The 11630-nt window shown below is 43.8% G+C and overlaps 1 protein-coding gene across 3 annotated transcripts; it reads left to right on the top strand.

The window, feature by feature from the left end:
- Positions 1 to 3775: 3775 nt before the first annotated feature.
- On the top strand, positions 3776 to 11630 carry plcxd1.1 (phosphatidylinositol-specific phospholipase C, X domain containing 1, tandem duplicate 1). Of its 3 annotated transcripts, none has more exons than XM_080474212.1 (7): positions 3776 to 4398; positions 4797 to 4980; positions 6909 to 7051; positions 7289 to 7417; positions 8151 to 8312; positions 10478 to 10658; positions 10745 to 11630. In XM_080474212.1, the coding sequence occupies exons 2-7, from the start codon at positions 4869 to 4871 to the stop codon at positions 10987 to 10989; spliced, it is 972 nt and encodes a 323-aa protein (XP_080330338.1). In that variant the 5' UTR covers positions 3776 to 4398; positions 4797 to 4868; the 3' UTR covers positions 10990 to 11630. The 3 variants fall into 3 exon arrangements, with proteins under 3 accessions (XP_080330338.1, XP_080330337.1, XP_080330339.1); XM_080474211.1 differs by having other exon boundaries at positions 3795 to 4398; positions 4839 to 4980; XM_080474213.1 differs by having other exon boundaries at positions 3799 to 4398; positions 4839 to 4980; positions 6952 to 7051.

Below are 11630 nucleotides of genomic sequence, written 5' to 3'. Positions count from 1 at the left end.
TTCCAGTTTTGCTCCGAGACTTCAAATAATTTCCACAAAACTGATGCATGCATGATTTCTGAACGGATGAATAGTGGAAGTTTATATATTTTCAGGCTAATGGTGCACAGACCAAAAGGTTTAAGGGCCTGATTTTCTAATGAAAGACGTCAGACAAGTCAACAATCCCCACCTTTTACCTACTGCCTGCCTTAAAGCGCAGGACAGGGAACCTGACAGACTGGTTCTGCTCATGCTGCTTTAAGAGACACACGGTCCCACGACTTTTCCAATAAACTGCAATAAATGGATTTGTTCAACTTGATAATACTTCGAGATTACTCGCCGTCCACGTCAACAACAATTTGTTGGGACAGAAAAGGTAGAGAAATACACGCGGCAGTAAAAATTCCTACAATAGTTTTCTGTGTGAAATCAGTTGATGACAAATCTGGGTGGCAACAATGTCTAATTTTGCACATGGTGTTTTATATAGTTTTAATAAATGTACAGTTGTGTGCATAATTACAGGTGTTTACTTTGTGTTTGTTTTTTTTTGATTTATGAAATTTACCTAAATTGCAGTAATGTTTAATCAACATTGTCCTCTGGAGTGTCCTAAAGCCCTCCTGTGGGACCCAAAGCCTGAACCAAATATAATCTTTTGCCAGACCAGGAGTCATCCTCGTCAACTTCTGGATGGTTGAACCATCGGTCATGTGCGTCCTGCCGTCCTGCCGTCCTGACATGAACACGAGGGTGACGGGACAAACCGTTAAGCCAAGAGCTTTTATTATTTTATTAATATACGGCTCAGCTCTCGTCACAACACCACTCTGGTAAAGCAACTGCATTACTGCGGCCACTTGTGTGACTCTGGTCAGTCCCACAAGCCCTCCAGCAATCTCACAGTTCAGACCCAAAGATGCCCTCCACCTGGGTTGTTTCTGCTTTTCCCCAATCAGCCACTTCCAGGTTATGGAATTATTGCCAACGTGAGCTCTGGAGTCCATTGATGGGATCTTTGAAGGACCTTGCCCTTTGGATCCCAGAAAGCAAAATACTCTAAAGTGTCGTTGTGTACTAAAACACAAACAACAGTCAGAATTGTTTCCTGGCAACTTCACACCACCGAGAGACGACCGTCTCTCCCACTGGGACAAATTCTGTGGCTGCCAGCCGAGGACTTGTTGGTATCCTGAGATCCACTGTGCAACACCTCAGGAGAAAAGCGACGACGCCATACCGGAGAGTTTCGTTCCAGAACTGTTTCACAGTGAGCTTGTCCACATCCAGCCGCGACCTCTCGATCTCTGTCACCCAGTCTGACGCCTCCCCGACAACGAGCTGATGTCCCACATGTTAACGAGCACTTCTCTGGCACCGTGTGAGCAAAGCGCCGCTGTCCCCCGTAGGTTGACTCCTGACTACCAGCCACCAGGAGCTCACTGATGGAAAAACACCCCCAAACCTTTCGCTGTAGCTCTCAGGTGAAATGTTGTAAAAGTAGTTCATTATTACAAAATGTGTTTGTTGTTGCATTTTAGTTCCACGACTCTTTGATGATGCAACGGAGAACAAAAGAGGTTCATTATGAGATCAACGTTTACGGCTCATAACGGTTGATTTAAACGTGAACGTGCACACAATCAGAGAGAGATTCAACAATTATGCAAACATAATGGAAAAAGCCCTCAAACTCAGCCACCACCACATCCTCTGAATCGTGAGAATAAAATATTTGATGTGCAGGTGAAAGTCAGAAGCTTCGTTTTTTTTACCCAAACTTCAATTCTGTCATCGTTTACGTGAATATTTTTGATGTTCACCGATCATGTGCCAAAATTCCCTGCTGTTTAAAAAAAGGTCTTTCAACAGAGGGAATGAAAAGGTTGAGTGTGATAAAGATCATCTGGAGCAGCAGTTTGTTTTCCTCAGTTCCCCAGTTAGTGCTGTCTCAGGTTTTATTGACCTGCTGAAGGCACTAAAGCACCTCATGATCACCAACAAACACACAGTGCAGTCAGGATTCTGTATAAAGGTCAACCTTATGTACAGGAAAATAGCTTGCTTAATTTTTCTTTCTTTTTTTAAACGCCTGCAGAGGAACTTTTTTGTTTCCATATAACACACAAGTTATACGATGACCCACAGGCATCCGGTAAAAACCTCATGAATTACTTTTGGTACATAAATAGTTATTCATCCTGCTTATTCACACATTTTCGCCTTTAAAAAAAATTATTTAAGATGATTTGATTAATCTCATTGGTTAACGATTCATCAGTTTTAAAAATCTTTATTCGTCCAAAGAATTAGTGTAACAAACCTCTATTCAATTGTCTTGGAGGCTACAAAGAAAATCAAAAGATAAATCTCTGTCAAACGCCATGATTGAATGGACAATCCACCAACACCATGATGCAGGTTACAGACCTTTTCATTAACAAAAGAGTGTGAAACAAATAGTTAAAGACGCTTACTAAGAGTCTTTATAACCCTTTATCAATACGTTTTGTATTTATCCCTGTTTCTTCCAGACTAACAGCTGTAGATTAATGAAACTCAGAAATACACACACTGTGAGGCTTTAAATCACTTTTTAAATTACTGAAAATATAAACTTGTGGTACACATTGAGATGGCTGTTGCTAATGTGGAATAATTTTTTTCATAAAGATTTCATAACACAGGTTGTGGGTTCAAATACCTACTGGGCCTTTCCGTGTGGAGTTTGCATGTTCTCTCAGTGTGTCCCTGGGTTTCCTCCAGATATTATAGTTTCCTCCCACAGTCCAAAAACATGCATGTGAGGTTAACCCCTAGGGATGAGTGTATGTGTGTGTGTGTGTGTGTGTGTGTGTGTGTGTGTGTGTGTGTGTGTGTGTGTGTGTGAGTGTGTGTGTGTGTGTGTGTGTGTGTGTGTGTGTGTGTGTGTGTGTGTGTGTGTGTGTGTGTGTGTGTGTGTGTGTGTGTGTCCTGTGATGGACTGGAGACTGTCCAGGTGCATCCTGCCTTCCCCCATAGTAAGCTGGGATCAGCTCCAGCGCCCTGCACAGGATAAAGATGGATGGATGGATGATGACACATTTGCTGTTGTGTTTTGCCAAATTGACAAAACATCTATTTTTTTTTTTCACGTGAGTGTGTGTGTCTGCTTGATGTAAGTACAGTATATGTATTTGTATCCCTTTAACTCACATTGGAAGCTGTGATTAAGTTGAGGATTGCTCCTTGAAATTAATCACAGATTAACTTTTGAAGTGATGCAGTGAAGCGGTTCCTACGCTCATGTAGAAATGTGTTACACTAGAGACACTAGAGACTAATATAGGAAAAGTGCAAAGTAAAGTCTATCCAGTGAAAAGGATGAGTGTGCAAGGGAGAATGTGAAAGTATTTCATACGGTTAATCATTTACTTCTCTGTAAAGCTTTAATGTATTTCTTTTACTTCTTAGTAAAGCTTTAATGTATTTCTTTTACTTCTTTGTAAAGCTTTAATGTATTTATTTTACTTCTTAGTAAAGCTTTAATGTATTTCTTTTACTTCTTAGTAAAGCACTGTGAATTATGTCTGAAAGTTGCTCTATAAATAAATGTTCCTTGTCTTTTGTTCAGTCATGAGTCAGGAGTTTTGAAAACGTGGACAAACACTGAGCTGAGTTGAATTATTGTAGTTATTGGAGTGTTTGACAGTTTACTGTCCACCCATACATCCTGTCCTGCCTGAAGCTCCTCATTGTCACGGGCTGGGATTGGAGGGTCACGTGGTGACCTGCTGGCCACGCCCCCTCCGTGAAGGCGGGGCCACGCTGATCGAATCCTGCGGGAGTACCCCGCACCGTGTCGGGGTTTGAGCGGGGCGGCGCCGGGTGTGTTGCCCTGGACTCCCGAGAGAAGCACCGCAGCCTCTCCTGCAGGCGTGGGGTGACCCGGCTCCAGGCTGCATGTCGGCGGGCTCTTTAAGAGCGGAGCCTCGGTCAATCTGCTGATCGGTCTGCCGGCGCGGAGCCGCCCTCCTCCTCGCGCACCCCGCCGCCGCCGCTGCTGCTCCTCCGGGGGGTGAGAGACGCCACCAGACACCCGGCTCCGTCTCTTCCCTCCTCTTTTGGGTTTTCTACCCGCCGACCCGCATGTATGCGACACCAGCAGGAGCCTGGCCGTGTGACACCAGCGATGCACCGGAGCGCCCGTCCTCTGCATCCCGGGCGGTGCAGGTGTAAGAGGTAACCGGACAGAGGAAGAAGAGGAAGAGGAAGGGGAGGCTGCCACGTTTTCATCATACATGTTTCATGAGCGGACCACAGTCATGACGGCCTCCGATCCGCTGGGATGTTCAACTTCTACGATTTTACCCTCGTCAGCGTCCCGTCTGGAGGTTTAACGGTTCTTCCGGCTCCGAGCCTGGGACAGACCAAGTAAGAGCCCCCCCCCCCCCAAACACCCTGACATGCTGTGCAATCATGCAGTTTCTCCAAATCACCCCCCAGCTGTACCAAGATACTGACCATTACATTGTGAATTTTACCCTTGAAAGTAACGCTCAGCAGTACTACTCCTATGATTTCAGTATGTTTAGTGGCCAGCCTCCACATCATCACTCACATGTGGAAGAAAAGGTTCTCATGTCAACCTTTCAACTTAATGATAAAATAAAGTAATTACTATCTTCAAGTAAATATCCAAACATGAGTTTATTCAAAACCAGAGAGGTGTTGGTAGTACTGCTATCTGGGCATTGACCTGCACACCACTACTCAAATTAACCAGATTGCATCAAAGCTGGATGTGTTTCCCTGCTGCTGCCCACTTCCAGCTCCGGATCTCTGCGGTACTGACGTACTGTGTGTCCACTAAGGGGGTGCAGACACTCGGCGTGTCCTCGGAGATGGAGCCCAGACTGAGTGAGCTGAGCCTGGGAGAGCTGCCCATGGAGAGCTGGATGTCCCACCTGCCCTGTGCTCTGTGGGACACTCCACTGTACCACCTGGCCATCCCAGGTAGGCTGCCGTAGCTCCACACACTGCACCACCCGGCCATCCCAGGTAGGCTGCCGTAGCTCCACACACTGCACCACCAGGCCATCCCAGGTAGGCTGCCGTAGCTCCACACACTGCACCACCCGGCCATCCAAGGTAGGCTGCCGTAGCTCCACACACTGCACCACCCGGCCATCCAAGGTAGGCTGCCGTAGCTCCACACACTGCACCACCCGGCCATCCCAGGTAGGCTGCCGTAGCTCCACACACTGCACCACCTGGCCATCCCAGGTAGGCTGCCGTAGCTCCACACACTGCACCACCCGGCCATCCCAGGTTGCCACTGTGGACGGAACAGGTGTTGAGGTGAAGGGGTTTGTGTTGCAGTGTGAAGAGCAGTGTTCGTGTACCCTCAGTGTTGTGCGGTGGAGGAAGGCACTCAAGATCAATGCTGTGCGACTAAAGAAAACACATATGCACCAATGCAAATATGCACAAGGCAGGCAAATGATGAACTCCAGGTCGCCGTGCAGGAAAGACAACTGTGACATCACACATACTGTATGAAGAAAAATCAAAGAAAGAAAATGTATGGCTGATCTAAAATGGAATGCAATTTTATTGAATTAATCATAAACACAGTTTTATTCAATAATAGAAAGTGAAACTAATCAGATAATGGAAATGAGACATTTGGCAAATTTGACAGAAAAAAAATAAAATTTTGAAAATGAGGGCAGCAAAACATTAAAATAAAATCCTATTTACCATTTACTGGCATTCACTATTGTTTTAACCGTGAGGTTGTCAAAGAGGGAGAGGATGAGGTCACTGAGAACCAGACCCTCGCCTGCAGAATGTTTCTGTTGGGATCCAACGGCAATTTCATCCAGATTACAGGATCATAGTGTGAAACCTGGCAGGTCTTTATATTTAGTCTGCAACTGCTCTCTGTGAGATTCAGTCATAAAAATGTGTATATCAGCACAACGTTAAACCGTTTTGACATGAACTTATTTCAAAATTGAAAATAAAGAAATGACTGTGGGAAAAGGCTCTGGCGGTCCTGGAGCTTCTGACCAGACGTTTTGGTTCCTGAGTCCAACTGTCCAGTTCTGCATGCAGTGTCGCCTGAGGACATAAAGACTTATTCCCTGAAGGATTTGAGGAAAACGCACAATATGCAGGCTGGGATGTTATAAGTATTTGTAACTTTATGGTGTACTAACATGTTTCACAACTTTTAGACTCTTTTGATCTGCAAAACTCTTTATAAGACAATCATGTCACTGATGCGTTGATAATACTGGCTGCACAACATTCAATATATATTTTATGTATATATATACACACTTTGTATATATATATATATATATTTATATATATATATATATATATATATATATATATTTATTTTTTATCAGCTACCATTTAACATTTCCTTTATGTATTTACTTGTGTCTTAAGTGTGTTAAATATGTGTTGTATTCTATTGTTTGGAGCCTTATTAAAGAAAAAATCTATCTATCTATCTATCTATCTATCTATCTATCTATCTATCTATCTATCTATCTATCTATCTATCTATCTATCTATCTATCTATCTATCTATCTATCTATCTATCTATCTATCTATCTATCTATCTATCTATCTAAATTCTATTAAGTTTCTAAAACTGATTTTGATTCAGTTTTATGTTCAGTCTCAAATCCCTGAATTAGAAATCGTTGCTTTCAGTCTCTACTTGTATTGTAGAAGTTGCTCCGATAGTTTGGAATTGGCCCTGTGCACACGGAAGAACACACTAAATACATACATCTGGGTCTGTTAATATTTTGAACTGAAATTATTGAGTATGTTTGTTCTCTTGTACAATGTTGACCTCTCAGATGTCACATGAATGATGATGATGATGATGATGATGATGATGACTATCTGTGCCATGCAGGCAGCCACAACGCAATAACCTACTGTCTGGATATGAACGACAGATCCCCCGTCGACCTCATGCAGCCAGACCTTCTTCAGAAGCTCGACAAATACATGAAGCCCCTCATTCGCCCGTTTGTGTACAAGTGGGCCATAACCCAGGTAGTCGCTCACAGAGGTACCTCGTCATCACTCCCCTCATCGAGACTTACCTGTGTGTGTGTGTGTGTGTGTGTGTGTGTGTGTGTGTGTGTGTGTGTGTGTGTGTGTGTGTGTGTGTGTGTGTGTGTGTGTGTGTGTGTGTGTGTGTGTGTGTGTGTGTGTGTGTGTGTGTGTGTGTGTGTGTGTGTGTGTGTGTGTGTGTGTGTGTGTGTGTGTGTGTGTGTGTGTGTGTGTCAGGAGTTGACGGTCAAGCAGCAGCTGGACTGCGGGGTGAGATACTGCGACCTGAGGATCGCTCACCGGCCGAACGACGGCTCCACTGACCTCTACTTCTACCACGGCGTTTACACCACCCTCACCGTGGAGGTGATTCACGCCATCCGCCTGTCGTTTGTTTATGTTGTTGTCATCTGTCTTTTGGTCTTCACCTGATGTTTTTGTTGTTGTTTTGCATGTTTTTGTTTTTGTTTTTATTTGTCTGTAGTGTTTTTTCCTATTTGTGATGATTCCATACATCGATTATTATTTGTGTGTTCTTCTTCTCTTCATCTCTCTGGTGGTTTCACTTTTTTAAATTATTCATTTTTTGACGTCTGTGTTCTAATTATTTGTATTTTCCTTACTGTCATGTTTGTGCCGTTGTAAAATTGTGTCTGTTTCCAGTACACTGTACATATTTATTTATTTTTTTTATAGCTCTAGGGGCGTTTTTAGTCATATTGAGTCTTTTTGTTGTCATTGTTGTTATTGTTGTTATTGTTGTTATCTCTTTATGGTTATTTTGATGCTCATGTCAGTATAATAGAAACAATGAGCTCCGATTTCAAATGTCGGCGATGTTTCAGAAACATATCAGTAAAATGTAATCAGATTTCTGGCCAAAATGTCAGTAAAGTTGTATTAATTTTAGAACAAGCTTGTAATTTTCAGGAATCTTGTGATTTTTTTATTAAACACCTAATCTGTCAGGGACACTTGACAAGTTCTTCACATACACTGAGCATATCTCCATCATGTCGTAGAACTTGTGGAAGCCGTAGCAGCTATGTTCAGGGTGTACTTTGAGCTTTTAAAACAACCTGTCTTGTTCCCCTGCCAGACGGTTCTGATGGAGATCCGGGAGTGGCTGGACGCTCACCCAAAGGAGGTGGTGATCCTCTCCTTCAGCCACTTTCTGGGCCTCAGCCAGGAGCTCCACATGCTGCTGCTCTCCACCATCCGCAGCGTGTTCACCTCTAAACTCTGCCCCAAGACCATACAGGTGGCCACGCCTTGTGTTTTATATAAGAACTTCCAGATTTCTTGTTGTTTTTGTTTTGGCTGATTTGTTTCCCAAGAACAGACCAGAGGCCTGTACTACGACCCGTGATAAACATATCCAGGATCTCTCTGTTTCCTGGGTTAACTTACCCAGACACTTTGGATCCTGATAACCGTTGCTACGAAGCAGGTTATCAACTCGCTGGTTCAACCCAGAGGTTTCCCATCAGGATCAGTGCGCGTTCACATGAAAGGGGTGGAGTCTGCAGCGTCTGACCAATCACACACAGGGAGAAACTCTGCAGAGCAGATTACAGATTACTGAAGGATCAATAATTCTCTGAGAATATGAAGAATTAAAACTCATCCAGCCAAAGCCAGAACAGTCCTGGCTTGTTAGTGCGTGACTTAGTGAGATTATATGATATTAATTTATCTGTGATATAAACAGACGGCACTGTGATCACTGTTTCACTTTATAACAGCAGAAACGTGTCGGGCTGAACTTCCTCACTGCTCTTCTATCAGTTTATATTTTACCTCCAGTTGTTTTGAGGCTGAGTTTCTCTTGTGTTTTGTGTTGGAATATTAATTCACCACAGTGACGACATGAGTAGTTCTGCATTCCATAAATTCATGTTTCTGCAGTTCTGTCAGGTGTGATCATTAACCTCATAATTCCAGATTAACCCTCGTGGAGATAAACAGACCTGGAACAAGTCAAGAATAAAAACATCCTTCAGAGCCTCAGAGACCAGGATTTATTTTATTATGTCAAAAGATCACTGTAAATTAGTTTCTCCTCTCAGATTAGCTGCAGCTCAGCGCTGAACCTGCACACCAATCACCATCATTTAAGAATGGGCGGGTCATTTTCCAAGAGTTCTGATTTAGTCAGGAGGCGGAGCTCTGACCTCTTATTGAGAACATAACCTGCTCCGGAGCAGGTTAGAATTTCAGAGTCAGTTACCAGGGAGATTTATCCTGGTGAGAAGTGAGCGAGATGCAGTACAGAAAACTCAGGATTAATCCTTGAAGTTATCTCGATAAGAGAAACTCCAGCGTCGTAGTACAGACCTCTGGACCAGCAGTTCAGCCAGACTGGTGTTTGAAAGTAAACAAAAGTTCCTTCAATGCATGTGTGAGATTGTGGCGTATTCAAGAAGACGTGGAGAAAAGTGAGAACTTATCATCAATGTGTTTTTACATTTATATGAGAAAATACTTTTTTTGTTATTTTATTCGTTTCGACGAATCAGCCACACTTTGTTTGCCTGGTATGTTGCGAGCCATGGTCATTGCATGCAAAAGAAACCTTGAATTGTAAAGTGTATAGACGTTTCGTTTCAGCTGATTTTCCATAATATTGTAGAGTTGTTATCTGGACCAGGTATTGGACATTAGCGACGTGTTTTTTCAGCTGGAAGCGCTGCACTGCACACACTCGGCAGAACGGAGGTGTTTCCCTGCAATCATGCAGAACAATGCAGAACACCGGTTCTTGAGAGAAACAGGTTAATCGGGGAGAGACGAGGAAGAGCAACAGAACCGAGATTAACGCTGCAAGCAGTCGCAGGAAGCTCCTCACGGGAAGCTCATGTTTCTTTAGGGCTGCAGCTCCGTGGCGGCTGCTGTGGAGGAAGAAAGAGTATTGAGCTCATGGAAACTCCAGTAATTGTCTTTACCTTGATAACAGCAGCCTGTTTCTGGAGTCTTTCTGTAGGAAGTGGAGGTTGAGCGTTACATCAGTTATTACCAGTTATTACACGTGTGCAGTGAACACACTGAGTGAGAGATGGCGAAGGGACTCGGCGGTCAACGCCACAGCTCAATCGATTCAGAGGTCAGAGAAGGTCCGTTCCTTCTTGACTCCACTCGATGTACATCGTCTCGATACCTGGAGCCAAATGTGCAAATACTTTTTGTGTATAATGGTTCCCAGTGCAACACAAACAGCAATGACCTACGTTTCAGTGACTGTCCACGGAAACTAAATACAGAAGCCTTTAAATAACTTGAGGCTTCACAGCTTTGGAAGACGGTGAATGTTGACCAACACATCACCGCTTCAGTCTGTTTATGAGAAAATGCTGACTGAACAATAACTGAATGAAATTGATTGGATGTTGAGTAAAGCCATTTTTCAAATACTTTTGCTGATTTCAGGAGGTGCTAAGTCTTCGGAAACTGTGGGCTTTAGGTCACCAGGTGATCGTGTCCTATGAACACAATATTGCCAACTGTCACACTGAGCTGTGGCCACATATTCCCTACTGGTGGGCCAACAAATGTAAAGCCGAGGCTCTAATCGAGGAGTTTGAACACCGGAAGCAAGATGGCAGACCCGGTAACTGACTCTCTGATGAATTTCAAAGAACCACTAATATGAATTGCTGAGTCACCAAAACGTTTTGCCTCTGCTTTGTCTTTCAGGGGGTTTCTTTGTCACGGGAATTAATCTGACGGAGGACCTGAAGTACATCTGCACACACCCCACAGAGTCTCTGAAGGACCTGGTGACGTCCACGTACCCGGCGCTGCTCGGCTGGGTCAAAGAGCAGACCCCCGGCTCCAGAGTGGGCTCTCTAAACATCATCGCCGGGGACTTCATCACCGAGAGCCACTTTGTTCCCACGGTGGTCACGCTGAACGAGAAACTGCTGAAGTGGTCCTCCTGAGTTTTCACCAATAAGCATTACTTCATGAAAAAAAAAAAAAAAAAAAAGAGGAATCACAGCATGACATCAACACACGCTTGTTTGTTTGAGAGTGACAGAAGAATACTTGAATATTCATTTAAACACGAACGCACTTGCTGGAGGTAGTGGACTCTGTATTCCAGTCTTCATGCTGCTTTAATGAAAACGAGACTTTTTTTGATATGTTGACCCGCACGGGTCTGTTTACATTCAGTTCACTATTTATGCAACGCACAGTATCAGTTGCCACAAGGCGGCAGGAGGGTACGCCCGTTTTAAGTTGCGCTGATCCAAGCAATAATGGTACAACCAATGTCACCCTAACGTAGGCAATTTTAGAAGAGTAAGCACAAACCATGTAATCAACGAGCACATGTGTCTGTAATGTTTGACGAAGACTTTTCTGAGGCAGTAGGTTGTAGACGTAGCTGCAGAATGTCACCTCCAATGCACTTAAACCATCGTAGAGAATGTATAGCAGACTTATGCAAACTGCATGGGAAATATATTGCATGGCGCCAGCCTTGACTGTTCTACTTAAGATAGGTTCTTTGAGAAACTGCTGCACCGCCGTGCCTGTGGAGATCAGCGTTCCCAATAAACATGAGCAATTTTCAACC

This window comes from Lipophrys pholis (genome assembly GCF_963383615.2).
Source record: "Lipophrys pholis genome assembly, chromosome: 10".
In the NCBI taxonomy this organism is placed as follows: domain Eukaryota; kingdom Metazoa; phylum Chordata; class Actinopteri; order Blenniiformes; family Blenniidae; genus Lipophrys; species Lipophrys pholis.
The sequence above is the reverse complement of the archived record's forward strand: the minus strand, read 5'-3'. Positions and strand labels throughout refer to the sequence as shown.

Coding starts and splice junctions, on each gene's coding strand:
- plcxd1.1 (XM_080474212.1), top strand. CDS start 4,869: ATGGAGCCCAGACTGAGTGAGCTGAGCCTGGGAGAGCTGCCCATGGAG. Junction 7,418..8,150: donor ACACCACCCTCACCGTGGAG/GTGATTCACGCC, acceptor TTCCCCTGCCAG/ACGGTTCTGATGGAGATCCG. Junction 10,659..10,744: donor GAAGCAAGATGGCAGACCCG/GTAACTGACTCT, acceptor TTTGTCTTTCAG/GGGGTTTCTTTGTCACGGGA.